The 18,035-nt window shown below is 47.4% G+C and overlaps 1 protein-coding gene across 2 annotated transcripts in view; it reads left to right on the top strand.

The window, feature by feature from the left end:
- The window catches only part of LRRK1 (leucine rich repeat kinase 1), a 141,221-nt gene that overhangs the window by 94,950 nt on the left and 28,236 nt on the right, over positions 1-18,035 (top strand). For both annotated transcript variants that reach the window (XM_017518832.2, XM_037735080.1), the window contains 8 exons: positions 2,094-2,223; positions 2,918-3,030; positions 3,448-3,662; positions 5,819-5,983; positions 6,947-7,119; positions 8,293-8,413; positions 8,670-8,829; positions 9,984-10,260. In XM_017518832.2, the coding sequence (XP_017374321.1) occupies positions 2,094-2,223; positions 2,918-3,030; positions 3,448-3,662; positions 5,819-5,983; positions 6,947-7,119; positions 8,293-8,413; positions 8,670-8,829; positions 9,984-10,260 (1,354 nt within the window). The remainder of the gene's footprint in view (positions 1-2,093; positions 2,224-2,917; positions 3,031-3,447; positions 3,663-5,818; positions 5,984-6,946; positions 7,120-8,292; positions 8,414-8,669; positions 8,830-9,983; positions 10,261-18,035) is intronic.

Genomic DNA, 18,035 nt, shown 5'->3' on the forward strand with positions numbered 1-18,035 from the left:
CTTGTTTGCAGAAGGATAGTAAAATTCCAAGTAGATTTATGTACATTCAAGGAGTCATATTTGTGCGGTGGCCTCATCCAAAAATAATTTGGATTGCCTTTTTTACGGTAAAAATCAGACCGGCATAGTCATAAATAACTTATGAATAAATAATTACAGTTCATAAATACCTGGAGCTGTGTTCGCCCCAGCCCAGTGCCCATCCTGCTTGACACTGGGCTGGGAGGCAGGTTATAGGTGTTGCCTCCGTTAGCAATCAGAGCTCCTTATTCCACCCGTCTGTTACTTAAAGAGGCTTCATAAACACTGTGGCGAAACTTTAAAATTGGAAAGCACAGAGGCCAGGTGTTTAGAATGTGTTCTCTGCAAAGCAAGTAAGCCTTTTTCATTATTGATGTTCTTTTATGAAAATGTGAATTAAGGCAGGCCTAACATTGATCATCCCTCTTCATTGAAGAAAAAAAGGCACCTTTCTGAACACTTTCTTACTGAACAAGGCCTTGTACAAAGCCATCTTTGGAAGGCTGGTGCACCTTGATTTCCGCAGGGGCCCCCGCAGTGAGCCCCATTCACGGAGCAGCCAGCCGGGCAGACTTTCCAGGCATTGGTTTTGGTGTTCCGTTATCGCCTCTCCCTGAACATTCTTGGAGGCCAGGTTACCCGTTACCATTGTTACCGCAGCTGCTTGTGTGGAAGACAGCCAGCGCCGAGGCGGGGTAGCTGTGATCCAGAGCAACCGAGCCTGGTTTCAGCCCAACAAAAGAACCCTGCTTCTCTGTTTTCCGTGTCTGGCAGGGAACCTATGAGAGGGCTTGGAGGCAGTCGTTTTATCTTGAATTCTCTGAGCTCCCAGGCGTGCTGTCCTGCCGCTGCCTGGCCCTTAGTAGAGAGGAGAAAGGCACGTCACAGGTTCTGCTGAAATCCAAACCTCTGATTCCCATCAGTGTGCGTTTCCAAGCTCTTTCTCAACTCAAATGCTCTGGTGCCCGGGGAAACAGCCCATTTGATGTGATTTTCATGGAAATCGTATAGTAAGCCTAATTAATAAAGTCACTTAAATACCAAACAGTTGGCTGGTTTTTCAAAGAATGTCATCACATGAAGCATGAAAACAGCCAACCTTAGTATATTTTCGTTAACAAGCTTTTTTCATGGAAAAAGCATTGCATGTATATTTTAAAACACAATTTTAAACACTAACAAAGGACACGGGATAAATATTCAGTCTTCTAGTAATTCCCTTCCCCAGAGACATCTCTGGTAACCATTGTGTTCATGTCTAACAACTGTATGTAACCTATATGCATACACATGTGCAGGTGTGGCATGTGCATATAACATACACAGTGTGTGTGTGTGTGTGTGCATGAGTGTGTGCAGACATTTTCTGGCACACTAAGTCTTCTACATATCTGGTTCTGAACTTTTTTTTTTTGAGACAGAGTCTTGCTCTGTCATTCAGGCTGGAGTGCAGTGGTGCAATCTTGACTCACTACAGCCACCACCTCCCAGATTCAAGCAATTTTCCTGACTCAGCCTCATGAGTAGCTGGGATTATAGGTGCCCGCTACCATGCCTGGCTACTTTTTGTATCTTCAGTAGAGACAGGGTTTCACCATCTTGGCCAGGCTGGTCTTGAACTCCTGACCTCATGATGCACCCACCTCAGCCTCCCAGCGTGTTGGGATTACAGGTGTGAGCCACCAGCCTGGCCGCACTTTGCCTTTTCAATTGATGGGCAGCTCTTGAGTATCACTTCATCCCCCGTGTGTGTAGACCTGCCCGTGCTTTGTAATAGTTGCAATTATTCTATTGCTCATTGAACCAACCCCCTGTGGTTGGACACATAGGTTGTCATAGGTTGTCCTCTATCTCTGCCACTGAGTGTCCTCCTTCTCACATCTTTGCCACACATGCATGCAAGGATGTCTGTAGAATCAGAATCGCTAGGTCAATGAGGTGAGCATTTGGTTCTGCTAGGTTTGCCAAAATGCCCTCTGGAGGTTGCATGAGTTTATACGCCCACCTGGCCACCACGCTGTGATGGTCCAGGATTCTTTTTAAATGCAGTCTGCTTTGCCGTGTCTTTGCAGCATGTGTGCTGGAATTTCCGGCCTTCCTAAGTGACTCTTTGGAAGTCCTTTGCCTGAACGACAACCACCTTGACAGTGTCCCTTCCTCGGTTTGCCTGCTGAAGAGCTTATCAGAGCTCTACTTGGGAAAGTAAGTACTTATCTGGAGGGGCCATGCTGGCTGCTGACCCAGCGAGGCAGAACGCCCATCCCTAAACCGCCTGGGACACAGAAAGCCAGGCAGAAAGAAGCCATTGACTCTTCAAGAAGCAGTAGTGGGATTTTCAGAACAGGGCTTGATCAAGGAGGGAGAGAGGAGGAGGGGGTGTTGGTGGGATGAGACGCACTTTTGCTGCATGACTCGGGCTGTGATGAGAACGCTCAGCCAGCCATCCTTTCATTACCCAGCTTTCACTGCATGCCAGATGCTGCCAGGGGCTCTAGGCCGTGTGCAAACCTTGATGAAAATGTAAAATGTTATATCAATATTAAAGTGACATTGCGTCTTCAAGAAGAGGTAGTGATCATCTTCATGGTGATGTACTTAGTAGCAGAGACAGGAAAGTTGGAGGAGGGGACTCGATTCTCAGCCATGGGGATTTGCAGAAGACAGAGCTGCCCTTTCTACCACTGACCCTTCAGGGAGCAAGGCTTTGGAATTAGTGTTGAAATCAGGTCCCGAGGTGTGGGTTCTGGGGTGCAGGCTGTCAGTGGCCTCTGCAGGGTGCAGAGGCTGACAGGAGTCGTGTGTGTGTGTGTGTGTGTGTGTGTGTGTGTGTGTGTGTGTGTACATGCATGGTCGGGACACATCTGTGTTCTCTCATGATGGGCACATGTGTCTGCAGCAACCCTGGCCTCCGGGAGCTCCCTCCTGAGCTGGGGCGGCTGGGCAACCTCTGGCAGCTGGACACTGAAGACCTGACCATCAGCAATGTCCCTGCAGAAATCCGAAAAGAAGGTAGGGCATCCACAGCTCTGTTCCCTGCCATCACCTTGGAAAGACAATTCAAGTCCACTAGTTAAGTTCTGGGGGTAGAAAACAGTTGGTGACCCATGGAGCACAGCTCCAGGTTCCAGGTTTGGCAACATGCTGTAAAGTTGTCCCTAAAGCAGTCATTACTGAGGGTCACTGTATTGAAAATGGCCAGGTGATAAAACTGTGACCTCCTAGGCAGCAAGGACTTTGTCTATAGGTTCTTGCCTTTGAGACTTCACTTTTGGGGTGATTAGTGTCACGCCTTCCCTCCACCTGCTCCAATGTTCCTTAACTGTCCCCATCAGAACACAAAGAGTTCCTTCACGACAGGATTTTGTGTTGTAAGAGATGTGAGCATGTTCCAATGTACCTACCCTTCCCCTTAATGCTTTTGCACAGGCCCCAAAGCAATGCTGTCTTACTTACGAGCTCAGCTGCGGAAAGCAGAGAGGTGCAAGCTAATGAAGATGATCATCGTGGGTCCCCCGCGCCAGGGCAAGTCCACCCTCCTGGAGATCTTACAGACGGGGAGGGCCCCCCAGGTGGTGCACGGCGAGGCCACCATCAGGACCACCAAGTGGGAGCTCCAGAGGCCAGCTGGCTCGAGAGCCAAGGTCAAGAGTCCCTGTGCACAGAGTCAATGTGGGCGGGAGGGACATCCCTTGGACTCCTCTCTCTTCTCCCCAGAGAGCCCAGATTTTCTCAGCCTGGTATGCAAAGCCCAGGACCTTTGCAGGAGCCACTGTTCTATACCGGCTTCTGCCAAGAGCAGCGAATCATCTCTTGATGTGACCTTGTAGTTTTCTTTTCTTTTCTTTGAGACAGTGTCTCACTGTGTCACTCAGGCTGGGTGTATCCTCAACCTCCCCAGCTTAAACGATCGTCCCGCCCTGTATGTTTTTGTGATCGTTAACTCAAAGCTCTGGGCCAGTGGTTCTTAACCCTGGCTGTCTGTTAGATTTCCTTGAGGAGCTTTTAAAGATAGCACTGCCCAGGCCTCACCTCACTGCTCTTTGACCCCAGGCATTCAAGTTCAAGTGGTCCGGGGTAAGGCACCCCCAGGGCTGAGAGTAACCACTGTTGCAGGCAGTGAAACATGTCAGCATCTGCCTCCTAATGAGGAAGCCAAAAGCACTCTGGGACTTAATGCCCTGTCCTCCCTGATACCTGCTTTCACCCCAGGTTCTGAAAAGTCGTGTTTCTAAGCCCTACTTAAAATAAATACATGACTGTTTGAACCCAGGAGGTGGAGGTTGCCAAGATCGCGCCACTGCACTCCAGCCTGGTGTCAGAGCAAGACTCCGTCTCAAATAAAAAAAAAAAAAAAAAAAAAATCATCACTGAACCTAGTAGTCATCCTGCTTTCCATTCAGTGCCAGGCTGAAATGAAATGGAAATGAACATTTTCCTGTTCATGAAACACAGAATGGAGCCCATGAACTATAGGTGGGATCTCTATCCCTGGAATAGAGCAGGGCAGTTAGCTCTTTCTCTGAGCTTGGGGAGCGAACACACATAGATAAGGCCTTCCTCATCAGCTGTATTTGCGTTTCTGCCACCCTGTGGTTCCTTGGGATCCAGGGGGCAAGGAGACTGCTTCATTATGGAAAACTGAGGAGCCTTGAGGTCCAGATGTTCCCTGATTTTCCCCAAAGTCCCACACACAGTGCCAGCCAGACATTGTAGCACCTTTCACACACAGCTGCTTTCCAAGCCTTGTTTGAGAAATTAGGCATGAAAGCCGTGCGTCTATTCTAGCGCAGGCTCGAAAGCTGGTCCTCTAAAGGATGAAGCACTGCCCACTGGGGCTAGAACAGTCAAACACAACGATCAATGCCAGGTCCATTCTAGAACATTCCAGGAGCAAATCCAGCTGAGTCTAAAGGTTCTCTCCAGGACCCAGAATCCTCTGCATTGTCTCCTGCTCTGCTTTTTTCTTAACAATGATGCAATCTCATTTCTTCCGTTAGCTTCCTCTAGCTGAGGCCTGAAGGGTGAATTAGTGCTTCTATTTTTCCTGGCCTTCAGCCCCCACTTCCTTTCTGCGTTGACTAAAGCCCCACCCTTTAGTGGAAGGACAGTCCTGTGCAGGCTGAGTCCGCAGCTCTCTGCGTGGCTGGCCTTAGCCAGTTGAGAACAGCTGTTTTCATCTTTATACAAAACCAGGTCAGCATGCTGTGTCTTGGAGGCCGACACTGCCTCACAGAGATGACTCCGTTCTGTGGAAAACTGCAGCCCTGGCTTCCAGGACCAGACTCTTACCTCATGCAATGATAGAGAAACCACCGTTTACACAGCCGTTCCCGGCACCCTGACAGCTCATCTTTTGTTTCATTCCCACACAGTGGAAGGGAGTTTCCCAGCATCCTTGGTGGGCGCTGCCCTCTGGCCCCATCTCCTCCTCTTGCTCTGGCACAGAGGGCGGCTGAACCCCAGCGCAAGCCTTGACATCAGAGTGCAGCTTCCTCCCACAGGGTGTCCCCTACCGCCCAGACGGAGGCCTATGCCCTCTGATATCTGTCCCGGGCCTGGTCCCTGCTCTGCTAGGAGTAGACAGAAGGCCCAGAAGCCCACCCCCATGCCACGGGACCCCTGTCCCTCACCCGGATCCTGCTTTCTAAGAGAAACAGCAGGGTGTCCAGAATTTTCCCACGGTTGTCTCTTTCAGCCCCTCAAGTACAGCCTCCAAAGTTATCAGTGGTCTCTGTTTGATTTACTGAAGGCTTTATCTCTAAAATGCCTCCCTGTCACTGCCTTGTTGCTCAAGTAGGTTGAGTCTGTGGAGTTCAACGTCTGGGACATCGGGGGACCAGCCAGCATGGCCACTGTCAACCAGTGCTTCTTCACGGACAAGGCCCTGTATGTGGTGGTCTGGAACCTGGCGCTGGGGGAGGAGGCCGTGGCCAGCCTCCAGTTCTGGCTGCTCAACATCGAGGTGAGGACACCTGGCGCCAGCCATGCCGTTTCGGTTCCCAGAGCTTCTCTCAAGCATCCCCTGTACTGAGAAAAAAGGGATTCTGTTCCACGGAGGGCCCAGAATCGTGGTCCTGCTTGCCTGCTTGCTTTGCACAGTGAGGCACTTGAAACCTTCCTCTGCTGAGGGCAGGTGGTGCTCTTGTGATTTCCCTGCGTCCCTTAAATTTAGGAACCCCCACCCTTGGATCCAAAAGGGCAGCAGGGTCCCCTTCCTAGGGTAAAGGTGTCCTTGTCTCCCTGCCTCAGATGGCTGCTGTCATGTCTGAAGGGTCAGAAATCCCTCCCCACAAGTCCCACTCAGCTCGCCTTGTGGAGGAGGTCACAGAGCAGCGTAGACACCCCTCAATGCAACAGTCCCTCGGGGTTCACAGAGAATGGGGCACTGCCTGGGCTGACAATCCTATAGCAGTCTGTTTTGCATTACTATGAAAGATTGCCTGAGACTGAGTAATATATGAAGAAAAGAGGTTTATTTATTTGGCTCATGGTTCTGCAGACTGTACAAGCATGGCTTCAGCGCCTGCTTGGCTTTTGGGGAAGCCTCAGGAAGCTTCTAGTCATGGCAGAAGGGAAAGAGAGCTGGCATGTCACATGGTGAGAGAGGGAGCAGGAGAAAGAGGAGGAGGAGCCAGGCTCCTTTTCACAGTCAGGTGAACTCGCTCATGACTGCAGGAGGGCACAAAGCCATTCATGAGGCATCTGCGCCCATGACCCAGCCTCCCATCAGGCCTCTGCTCCAACACTGTGGATCACATTTCAACATGGGATTTGGAGGGGACAAACATCAAACCATCTCAAGGTTGCAGATCGGTGGCTGAGCAGGGCCCGCAGCATCCAGGGCCAGCACACCTGCAGGGAGCTCTGCCCTGTCCGTTGTTCACTGAACAGAGACGGTACTCAGCCTTGGCGTTCTCTGTTACAGGCCAAGGCCCCAAATGCCGTGGTGCTGGTGGTCGGAACACACCTGGACTTAATTGAAGCCAAGTTTCGTGTGGAAAGGATTGCAACGCTGCGTGCCTACGTGCTGGCACTCTGCCGCTCCCCCTCTGGCTCCAGGGCCACAGGCTTCCCGGACATCACTTTCAAACACTTACAGTGAGTGCCCAGCCTCTAGCTGCTCCTGACTTCCTGTGGCTGCCGGTTGCTGATCTATCCTGGGATCTGTGTACAGAGAGCTCCTGAGGCTGGGTAGGGCTGGGCCTCTTCCCTGGCCAAGGGTGGCAGCCTGCAGAGCTGACCCAGCCTTGGAGAGGGTGAAAATCCACGGGACGGCTGGCTGGGTGAGGCCTGGAGATTCCCCCTCTGTGCTTCCTTTCTGCCTCCTCCCCATCCCCAGGGCCAGTGCTGAAAATGCATGGTGCCCATGGAACTAGGAGACTGAATGTGGCCACCACCCATCCAGTGGCTGTCCATCTCATTTGTTGATCACTGATCAAGGACAGACCCCAGGGATGGTGTGTCCTTCTCCACCACTCGGATCTGATGCAAGGCTGGGAGGGAGGGCCCAGCCTTGCATCAGGTCTCAGTGGTCCTGATGGCAGCCTTTGAGTCACAGAGGGCCAAGAGTTAGGAGGGGCTTTTGGGTAGGCATCAGGATGGGCCTGGGCAGGTAAATCCAACTACCCTGGATTCACCACCTGTCACTGGACTTTCACGATATCCCTGTGGGTTATGGAGATTGTTGTGTCTCTTTGTAGATGAAGAAGCTAAGGTTCAGCAAATTACGGGTGCTCTCATGGGAGTGAAATATACTGCACATTGCAGCAGCTGCAGTGGTGGCTCTCAGATTCCCTCGCCCCGGGTGGAGCGCCATGGGTATTGGTGCACGGGTCAGCCTGGGGACACAGTGGCCTGGCTCGGAATAATACAGGATGAGGCTTTCAAGAATTCCTGCTGTGCCCTTGAGAAAGCCCCATGGGGTCTGTGATAAGAGGGGTACTAGCTCTGGATCAGAACCCAAGTCCAGCCTGTGTGAGTCCATGCCTGCTCAGCCTGTGCCCTTGGGAGTCTCAGTGTACCTCTGTACCTCACTTCTCTGTGCTGCGAAGTGCCTTGTGTAGTCCGGGAAGACGGACTAAAGTGACACAGTGTGGGGCACCAGCACAGTGGCTTGTACCAAACAAGGCCTCAATCAACTTCTTGTGTTGTCTTTCATGAGCTCTCCAGTCTTGCCAGCATTCAGGACAAACATCCTGGGAACACAGAGAAGCTGCCGCACTTCCTCAGAGTGGGGCATGGTGAGTAAACTTGAGTCTTTTTTGCACACAGTGAGATTTCCTGCAAGAGCCTGGAAGGTCAGGAAGGGCTGCGGCAGCTCATCTTCCACGTCACGTGCAGCATGAAAGACGTGGGCAGCACTATCGGCTGCCAGCGACTGGCAGGAAGGCTGGTGGGTACCTTGCTCATCCACGTTAAACCAGAGGGCATCCTTCCCATTGCTGGGGATCTGCACTGTCCCCTCTCTCCTGTAAAAGCCATGTCTGTGTTGCAAGTCTCAGTGGCTCCTGGTGAGGGAGGGTCAGGATGGAAGATAGTGGGTAAAAATGTCCCACCCCTTCAGGTGGCAGGGACCGGGCAGGATCTGCCCAAGCTGGTGGGCACGCCTTGGGACCTGAGGGACCCTGCCTTGCCTATCTGTCCCCCAGATCCCCAGGAGCTACCTGAGCCTGCAGGAGGCCGTGCTGGCGGAGCAGCAGCGCCGCAGCCTGGACGACGATGTGCAGTACCTGACGGACAGGCAGCTGGAGCAGCTGGTGGAACAGACGCCCGACAACGACATCAAGGACTACGAGGACTTGCAGTCGGGTGGGTGGGGCTGGGGTGGGTGGCAGGGTGCCCATGAGACACGGAACCGTGTGCACTTGCTAACTGTAGCTTGGCCCTCAGCAATGAGTGAGATCCCAACACTCAGCCTACATTTCTGCCTCCCATCCTCCTCCCCTTCCTCCTTCCCCCCCACCCTTCTTTCCTTGAAGGGAGAGAATACAAACAGCTACTCTACATCAGCACTGTGTTGGCCACAGGGGCAGACATACAAGCTAATGGACTGGCCCCTGACCTCCAGGGCTGACGGTCTAGTCAGGGAGACAGAGGTCAAACAGTTAACAGTGGATTCTCGATTCTCATTATCCATGGGAGTTATGTTCTGTGAAGTCACCATGATCACTGAAATGGCAAACACTGAACCAGTGCTCCTAGGAGAGATGCTGGTTTCGGTTCCTGCGAGCTTCCGGTCACAGCATTCTCATCAGCCCATCAATACAGAACCTTGTTTTATGTGTGTTGCTGCTTAAAGACACCATATTTAATATATGTTGTTGATTTGTTGGCATTGAATTCACGGTCGACAGCACTATCGCTCATTCCTGAACAAAGCTTATCTAACACACAGGTTTTTTCCATAAGGCACATCGCAGCCTTCTCACACTTAGGGAACGACACATCGCTGCAGCACTTCACTTGGCTCCACTTGAAACAATAAACACATGAACAAAAACCATGAAAATGTAAAAATCATGGCACTGACATAGGCCACTAAGCGGCCACTTGTTTTCAGCATGAGAGCTGAGACTGTTGCCCTATTCAGCCTCTGCTGTGCATGTGCACATTGGTCAATGCAAATTTTTCACTGCTCAGCACATGTCTGTAAATAACATTGATTTTGGGGTCACAGATAAATTTTAGCAAGAAGGCAAATTTGCAAAGGCAAAATCCACGAATAATGAGGATCAACTGCAGTTACACAAGTGGCCCTCAGCCCAGGACTTTGGCAAGAGTTACCATGGGCCACCAGGGAACCCGTGACCAGGCTGCCAACCTGCCTGAAGGGTCCAGCATGTCGGGCATGTTGGTTTCTTCCTAGGAAGAATTTGTGACCTGGCCCTTTTTCCAAGAGGACCACCCCAGAGTCCCTTTTGCCCCTTTGTCTGACTACTGCTTCCTCTTCTTGCCTGGGGCAGCTATCAGCTTCCTCATAGAAACCGGAACTCTGCTACACTTCCCGGACACCAGCCACGGCCTGAGGAACCTCTACTTCCTTGACCCTATCTGGCTGTCTGAATGTCTGCAGAGGATCTTTAACATTAAGGGCTCCCGGTCAGTGGCCAAGAACGGGGTGATCAGAGCGGAAGACCTCAGGATGCTGCTGGTGGGGACTGGCTTCACACAGCAGACAGAGGAGCAGTACTTCCAGTTCCTGGCCAAGTTTGAGATCGCCCTGCCCGTCGCCAATGACAGGTGAGGACACAGATTTACCAGGCCAGGCTGTGCAGGCTGCTCCCCAAAAAGGGAGTTGAGGTCTGGAGCCACTGGCGGCCTGAACAAGATTTCTAGGGATCTGTGCTGCCACCGCTGCACCCGCAAACCCAGGGACAGGCCAGCACCTGATGATCTGCCTGCCTGGCCGGGGTCAGTGGGACGGTGAGCACAGCTGGCCACTCTCTCCTGTGCCACGGGCTTCTCTTCAGGGAGTTAAAAGAAATACACTTATTGGAAAAGTGCAGGAAAATATGTAAGGATGACATTAAGAGTGAGTGAACTAGAACGTGCATACTAATTACACAGCCCAGCTTCAAAATGCAGTCCAACATGATTAAATCATGAGAGCAACATGATCAGCTGCTCCAGAGTGGATGGTCCAAGGGTCAAATGGAGGCTTTCTGTATAGTAGCTAATCCTTGCCCCTTTCTGTGGACTTCTCCCAGATCTGTAACACACCCAGGTCTCCCCAGTCCTAAACCCCAAACAAAACAAATGAGCCTCCCTCCTCCTTTTCCTTCCTCCTTTCCTTGCTCCCCAGCACCTGCTACTCCTCATCACTTTTTGCTGGTTGCCAGGCAGCCTACTAGGTGCCCCCAGGTACCCCTCCTGTCCTCTGCTGACCCTGCCCCAAGTACTGACCCTCACCTCTGGAGGGCCTTCTCCATGATGGGACCCTGCCACCCTCTCTTCCAGCCTCCAGTGTCCTCAGCAGGCCCCTCCCCTGCACTTTCCTCAAGCCATCAATTCAGCTTCCTTGGTCCTCCATGCCTCAAGGGAACAATCCCCAGATTTTCAGCAGGGCCCACCCTCCAGAGGCTCAGGCCTGGGCTTCCAAATTGCTCCCGCCTAGAAGTCTGGCATGGTGGCCAACTCAGCATGTCTGAGACTCCTGCTTTCTCTCCTCTGCTGTCTGGTCACACCGATCACGTCCCCCATGGAACTGTGATCGGGTTGTGGCACTCTAGGCTCAAAATTCCTCTCTGTACCCCTGACATCCAGTCGTCACCCCCACCTGCCATGACATAGCCCTGCTGTCTCCCAGTGGAACAATTCTGTTGACTGGCCCTTTCCTCCTTGTGCCACCCACATCTGCTTCTGGGTTGTTTTTTGGGTTTTTTTACAGTTTTAAATATTTTTCCATAAGTTATTGGGGTACAGGTGGTATTTGGTTACATGAGTAAGTTCTTTAGTGGGGATTAATGAGATTTTGGTGCACCCATCACCCAAACAGGATACACTGCACCCTATTTGTGTCTTTTATCCCTCACCCCCTTCAGAATCTTTCCCCCAAGTCCCCAAAGTCCATTGTGTCATTCTTATTCCTTTGCATCTTCATAGCTCAGCTCCCACAAATCAGTGAGAACATACGATGTTCGGTTTTCCATTCCCGAGTTACTTCACTTAGAATAACAGTCTCCAATCTCATCCAGGTCACTGCAAATGCTGTTAATTCATTCCTGTTGACAGCTGAGTAATATTCTGTCATAGGTGAAGTTTACTTACAGTGAAATGCACAGATCGCTAGTGTTCAAAACAGTGACTTTTGACAAATGCGTACAACTGTGCAAGCAGCACCTGCATCAAGTTACAGAATGTTCCTGTCATCCCGGAAGTCCCCGCACACTCCCTTCTGGTCATTTCCCACCCATTTCACCACCAGCACTCTCTAGCACCAGAACCTGGTGTTCCCTGTTCTTGAACTGCTCAACTACACAGGGTCACACAGTGTGGTCTCTAATTGGCTTCTCCCACTAAACATCGTGCAGAATCACATGGTGTGGTCTCTAATTGGCTTCTCCCACTAAACATCATGCATCTGAGATCCATCTGTGTGGTTGTGTGTATCAGAAGTTGGCTCTTTTTGTTGCTGAGTAGTATTCCACTGTATGGCTTTACCGCAATTTGTTTATCCACTCACCTACTGATAGACATTAGGATGGTTTCCAGCTCTGGGCTATTAGGAGTAACACTGCTGTAAATAGTCTTAAGTCTTTTTGTAGACACGTGTTTTCTTTTCTCTTGGGTAAAAACTAGGAGTGGAATTGCTGGGTCATAGAGTGTAAGTTTAATTTTATAAGAAATCACCAGGCTGTCCCCCAGGAGATTGTGTGTTCTTCCAAGAGACTGTACATTCCATTTCCTCCCCCATATTTGTTGTCTGTAGGTCTTTCTGACTTTAGCTATTCTAGTGGATGTGAACATGTCCTTGACCGTGGCTTTACTTTACATTTTCTTCATGACTAATGAGGTCGAATACCTTTCATGAGCTTAATGGCCCTTGGTCTATCCTCTTTTGTAAAGTGTCTATTCAAGTTTTATGTCTATTTTATGATTACAATGTTTTCCTTCTTGGTACTGATACGTACTTCTTTATATCTTCTGGATTCAAGTTCTTTCTCCGATATATGATTTGCAAACATTTTCTCCCAGTCTGTGACTTGCTTTTTTTTATATATTAATGAAGTCTAACTTTTTTATTTTGTGATTACTGCTTTTTGTGTCATCTTTAAGAGATCTTTGATTATACCACGATCTTGACGATCTTTCTATATTTTTCTTCTAGAAGATTTGTAGTTTAGCTTTTACTTCCAGGCCTATAATCTATGTAAAATTAATTTTTGTATATGGGGTAAAGTAGGGGGTCGAGGTCCATTTTTTTCCCATATATTTATCTGGTTGTTCCAGAACCATTTGTTGAAAAGATTTTCCTTTCCCCATTGAATTCCCTTGATTTCCTTATCAAAAATCAGTTGGGTGGGTATATTTCAGGACTCTATTTTGTTCCACTAATCTATGTACCTATCCTTACACCAGTGCCAAACTCTACAATTATTGTAGCTTTAGAGTAAGACTTGAAATCAGCTTGTGTGAACCTTTTGTATCAGTTTCCTGTGGCTGCTGTAAGGTACCATGAATGTGGCATCTTAAAGCAACACACATTTATTCCCTTATAGTTCTGGAAGCCAGAAGTCCAAAATCCGTTTCCCTGGTCCAAAATCAAGGCGTCAGCAGGATCAGGCTGCCTCTGGAGGCTCTAGAAGGAAATGCATTTTCTTATCTTTTCTAGCCTCTGGAGCTGCATTTCTCAGCTCACGTTTCTTTTATTGATACGTAATATTTTACATATTTATGGGGTATGTGTGAGTATTTTTTACATGCATAGAATGTGGAATGATCAAGTCAGGGTATTTGAGGTATCCATCACCTTGAGTATTATCCTTTCTACGTGTGGTATCATTTCAAGTCCTCACTTCTAACTACTGTGAAATATACAATATGTTCTTGCTAGCTATAGTCACCCTAGTCTGCTATTGATCATTAAAACTTATTTCTTCTAACTCTGTTTGTACTCATTCACCAACGTCTCTTCATCTCTCCCTCCCACTCTCACCGCCCCCCCCCAAGCTTCTGGTATCTGTCACTCCATTTTCTATCTCCATGAGACAGAAGTTTTTTAGCTCCCACATATGAGTGGGAGCAGGCAGTATTTGTCTTTCTTTGCCTGGCTTATTTCATTTAGTGTAATGACTTCCAGTTTCATCCATGCTGCTGCAAATGACATTATTTCATTCTTTTGTTTGGCCTAATTGTATTCATTGTGTGTATGTACCTTTATCCATTTGTCCATTGATGGACACTTAGGTTGATTTCTTATCTTTGCTATTGTGAATAGTGCTGTAGTAGATATGGGAATGCAGGTATCCCTTTAATAACTGATTTCCTTTGTATAAATACCCACTAGTGGGATTACTGGATTGTATGATAGTTCTATTTTCAGTTTGATAGTTCTATTTTTAGTTTTTTGAGAAATCACCATACAATTTTCCACAGTGGCTGAACTAGTTACTTTATAGCCTATATATATATATGTGTGTGTGTATATATATATATATATATATATATGTGTGTGTGTGTATATACATATATATGTATATATGTGTGTGTGTATATATGTGGGGTATGTGTGTATATATATGTATATATATGTGTATATATATACACACACACCACATATATATACACACATATATGTATATATATACACACACACCCCACATATATATACACACACATATATACATATTTATGGATATATACACACACACATAGATATACACATATATATACACACACACCACATTTTTTATCCAATTGCTGATTGATGTGCATTTGGGCTGGATCCATATTTTTGCGATAATGAATTGTGCTGTTACAAGCGTGTGTGCAAGTATCTTTTTTGTATGATGACTTTTTTTCTTCTGGGTAGACAGCCAATAGTGAGATTGCTGGATCATTTTCTACATTAGTATTTAAAGCCATAGCTTTCTAAGCACTGCTTTATATGACAAATACAACCAATTTTGCTATGTTGTGTTTTTATCATTTCGTTTGAAAGATTTTCTAATATATCTTGTGATTTCTTCTTTAATTGATTGGTTATTTAGAAGTGTGGTTTTTTTTATTTTCAAGTACTTTGGAATTTCCTACTTGCCATATTGTTATTAATGTTTAATTATTTTGGTCAGAGAATATATTCTAAGATTTCTGTATTTTGAAATTCATTAAGACTTGTTTTGTGGGCCAATGTGTGATCATCCTTGGTGAAAGTCTGAAGCACACACAAAAAAATGTGTTTACTGTGGTATGGCTACAGTATTTTATAAACTTTAATGAGCTCAAAGTGGTAAACAACATGTTTAAATCTTCCATATTCTCACTGATTTTTTTTCTTACTCATTCTATGAACTAGTAAGAGAGAGATGGTAAAAATATCTTAACGGTGAGTACTCTCCCCAGTTCTGACAGGTTTTGTTTTATACATTTTGAAGCCATTATTGGTTACACATACACATTTGTGTCATGCCTGTGTAATGAAGTGACCCTTTTGTTATTTTATAAAATGTTTCTCTTTATCATTGGTAATACTCCTTTCTTGAAGTCGATTTTATCTGATATTAAAATAGCCACACCAGCTCCTTTCATTCTACCTGGGTTTTTCTTTTTCCCTATCCTTTTAGTAGCAGCTTATTATCTGTATTAAAAATGAATCTCAGCTGGGCTCAGTGGCTCACACCTGTAAGCCCAGCACTTTGGGAGGCCAAGTAGGGTGGATCATGATGTCAGGAGTTCAAGACCATTCTGGCCAACATGATGAAACTCTGTCTCTACTAAAATACAAAAAAATTAGCCCAGCATGGTGGTGCGTGCCTGTACTCCTAGCTACTCGGGAGGCTGAAGCAGGGGAATCACTTGAACCCAGGAGGTGGAGATTGCAATGAGCCTAGATCGCACCACTTCACTCCAGCCTGGGCGACAGACAGAGACTCTGTCTTAAAAAAAAAAAAAGAATCTGTTGCTGACAGCATATTATCCAACCTGATCACCTCTGCCTTTTAATACGAATATTTGATTCATTTACATTTATCATAATTAATTATGTGATTGGGTTTAAACCTACTGTTTTGCTATTTATCCTGTATTTATACCATCTATTTATTTTGTTCATGCTTTCCTGCCTTCTTTTGAATCTTCATGCTGTCTCTTGGGCTTTTGATTATTCTTCTTGGTATTGTGTTTTAGTGGTTACTCTTGGGATTAGAATATGTGTTCTTACCTTATCACAATCCACTTGTAATTAATATTATGCCACTTTGAATTAAATGCAAAACCCTTAGCACAATACAGTGATATTACTGCTCCCACCATCCTCTGCACTCTTGCTGTCATCCATGTTTCTTCTATATAGAGTCCCCCTTATCCACAGCTGGTAGATTTCAAGACCCCAGTGGATGCCTCAAACTGTGATAATTTTGAGCCCTACATATACTGTGCTTTTTCCTATATATATATACCTAGGATAAAGTTTAATTGTAACCCAGTGAGAGATTAACAACACACAGTAAAGATTAACAACAATAATCACAACAGTATAATTATGACAATATACTGTAATAGAAGTTACATAAATGTGGTATTTCTCTCTCTTTCCCCCCACCCCGTCTCTCTCTCTCTGTCTCTCTCTCAATATCTTTATATTTTTAGACCAGTAACTGAAACTGTGAAAAAAGAATTGCTGATAAGGGAGGACTACCATGTATGTAATGAACCCCATAACATAGTGTTATTACTTTTGCTTTAAATAATTAAACAATCAACAGTCTTTTTGGAAATTAAGGGAAAAAATAAGTCGACCATTTCTGTTGCTCTTCCTTTCTTTCCCTAGAGCCAAATTTCCATCTAGAATCATCTCTCTTTAGCCTGAAGAATTATGTGTAGCATTTCTTAAAGTCTAAGTCTGATGGTAACAAATTCTCTTTTTTAGACAAGACTTTCGTGTATATGAAAATATCTTTATTAACACTCTAATTTTTTGGCGTATAATTTTCTTGGATGTAGAATTCTGGGTACTTTTTCTGTCAGCCTTTTAAAGATGCCACACTATCGTCTTCTGGTCAGACAGGGGTCCTCCTCGGTCTTCCGCACCTGACCCCTTGCCGAAGACCTTCTGACCCCATGCCACCTCCTCTCATGTGATCAAGGATCCCCAACCACCTGCTCTGCTACAGTCCAGGGGCCTCTGAGAAGCCTCCTGCTCCTTCGAGGGCTCTGCCACCATCCTCCTGTGGCTTTTACTGCCCTTACACTCCCTTCTCGTTACCTCTTACCCACCTGCCAGACTCTCAGTTCTGCCGTTGGCCCTGAGCGTTGGTCCGCACACTTCTCTGCCTCCCCACCACATGTGCTCTGGCCCTAGCATTTGGCCCATGGAAGGCAGGGGAGAGGCAGTGAAGTCCCTGGCCTTACAAGCAGGGTGCTCTTAGCAGGGAATTTTGGCAGACTCTTTATAAGCTCTTATTTACATTTCCTTCCTTCAAATTCTCACTGTCAAGGCTTGGCTTTCATGAAAACCAAGCGTAGTGTTGGTGTCTTCTTTTCTTCCACTCTCCTCTGTGCTACTCAGTACCAGGATGCATCTTCCCAAGTAACTGAACTGAATGCCTCCCCTCAGCGGGTAGGGACACCTAAGAAGGCCAGGCTTGGGGAGCACATGAGAGGTGAGACCTCGGTGATGCTCTGCCCTAAACCAGCTTGGTCCTCAGGCCCCCGAGTCCTAGTTTTCATTTCAGCCACTTCCTGGATTTGATGCTGATGTTGGCAATGCAGCTGTATCCAGGATACAAATCCATAGAACGCGGCCACGCAGCACCCAGAGAATACACTGCCACTCTGCGTCCCCAGCTCCAGATCTCCACAGGGGCACCCACTGGACTCCTGGGGAGCAGGCCTGGATCCTACACAGTGAGGCCAGAGACCCCCACCTGGGAACCAGCCCCTGGTCCCCGCTTTGCCTGAGGCCCCACCCACCTCCCACTAGGTATGGGAGGGGCCTCAAGTCCTTGCTGCTCCAGCCCTCTGGGTTCTTTAAAAGGTAAAGCCCCAAAGAGGAATTCGAAATTCCACAGCTCCTCATAACATGGCCCAGGGGTGTCCTTAACTGTGGTCCATGACAAAGTTTGGGGTGAGGCAGACTGTGTGTTTACAGTACACAGGATCTGACAACTTTCAGATTGTTTCATCGAAGTTTGGAGGAGTGAGGAGATATGAGTACCCAGTAAAGGCAAGTCAGTTATCTATATGAAGTCAGTTTATATATATATAAAATATATACATGTGTTTATAATATGAGTATGTGTGTGTGGTGTGTGTGTGTGGTGTGTGTGGAGGGTTTGTAGGGGGGTGTGTGGTGTGTG

This window comes from Cebus imitator, unplaced genomic scaffold (assembly GCF_001604975.1).
Source record: "Cebus imitator isolate Cc_AM_T3 unplaced genomic scaffold, Cebus_imitator-1.0 Scaffold19, whole genome shotgun sequence".
Taxonomy (NCBI): Eukaryota; Metazoa; Chordata; class Mammalia; order Primates; family Cebidae; genus Cebus; species Cebus imitator.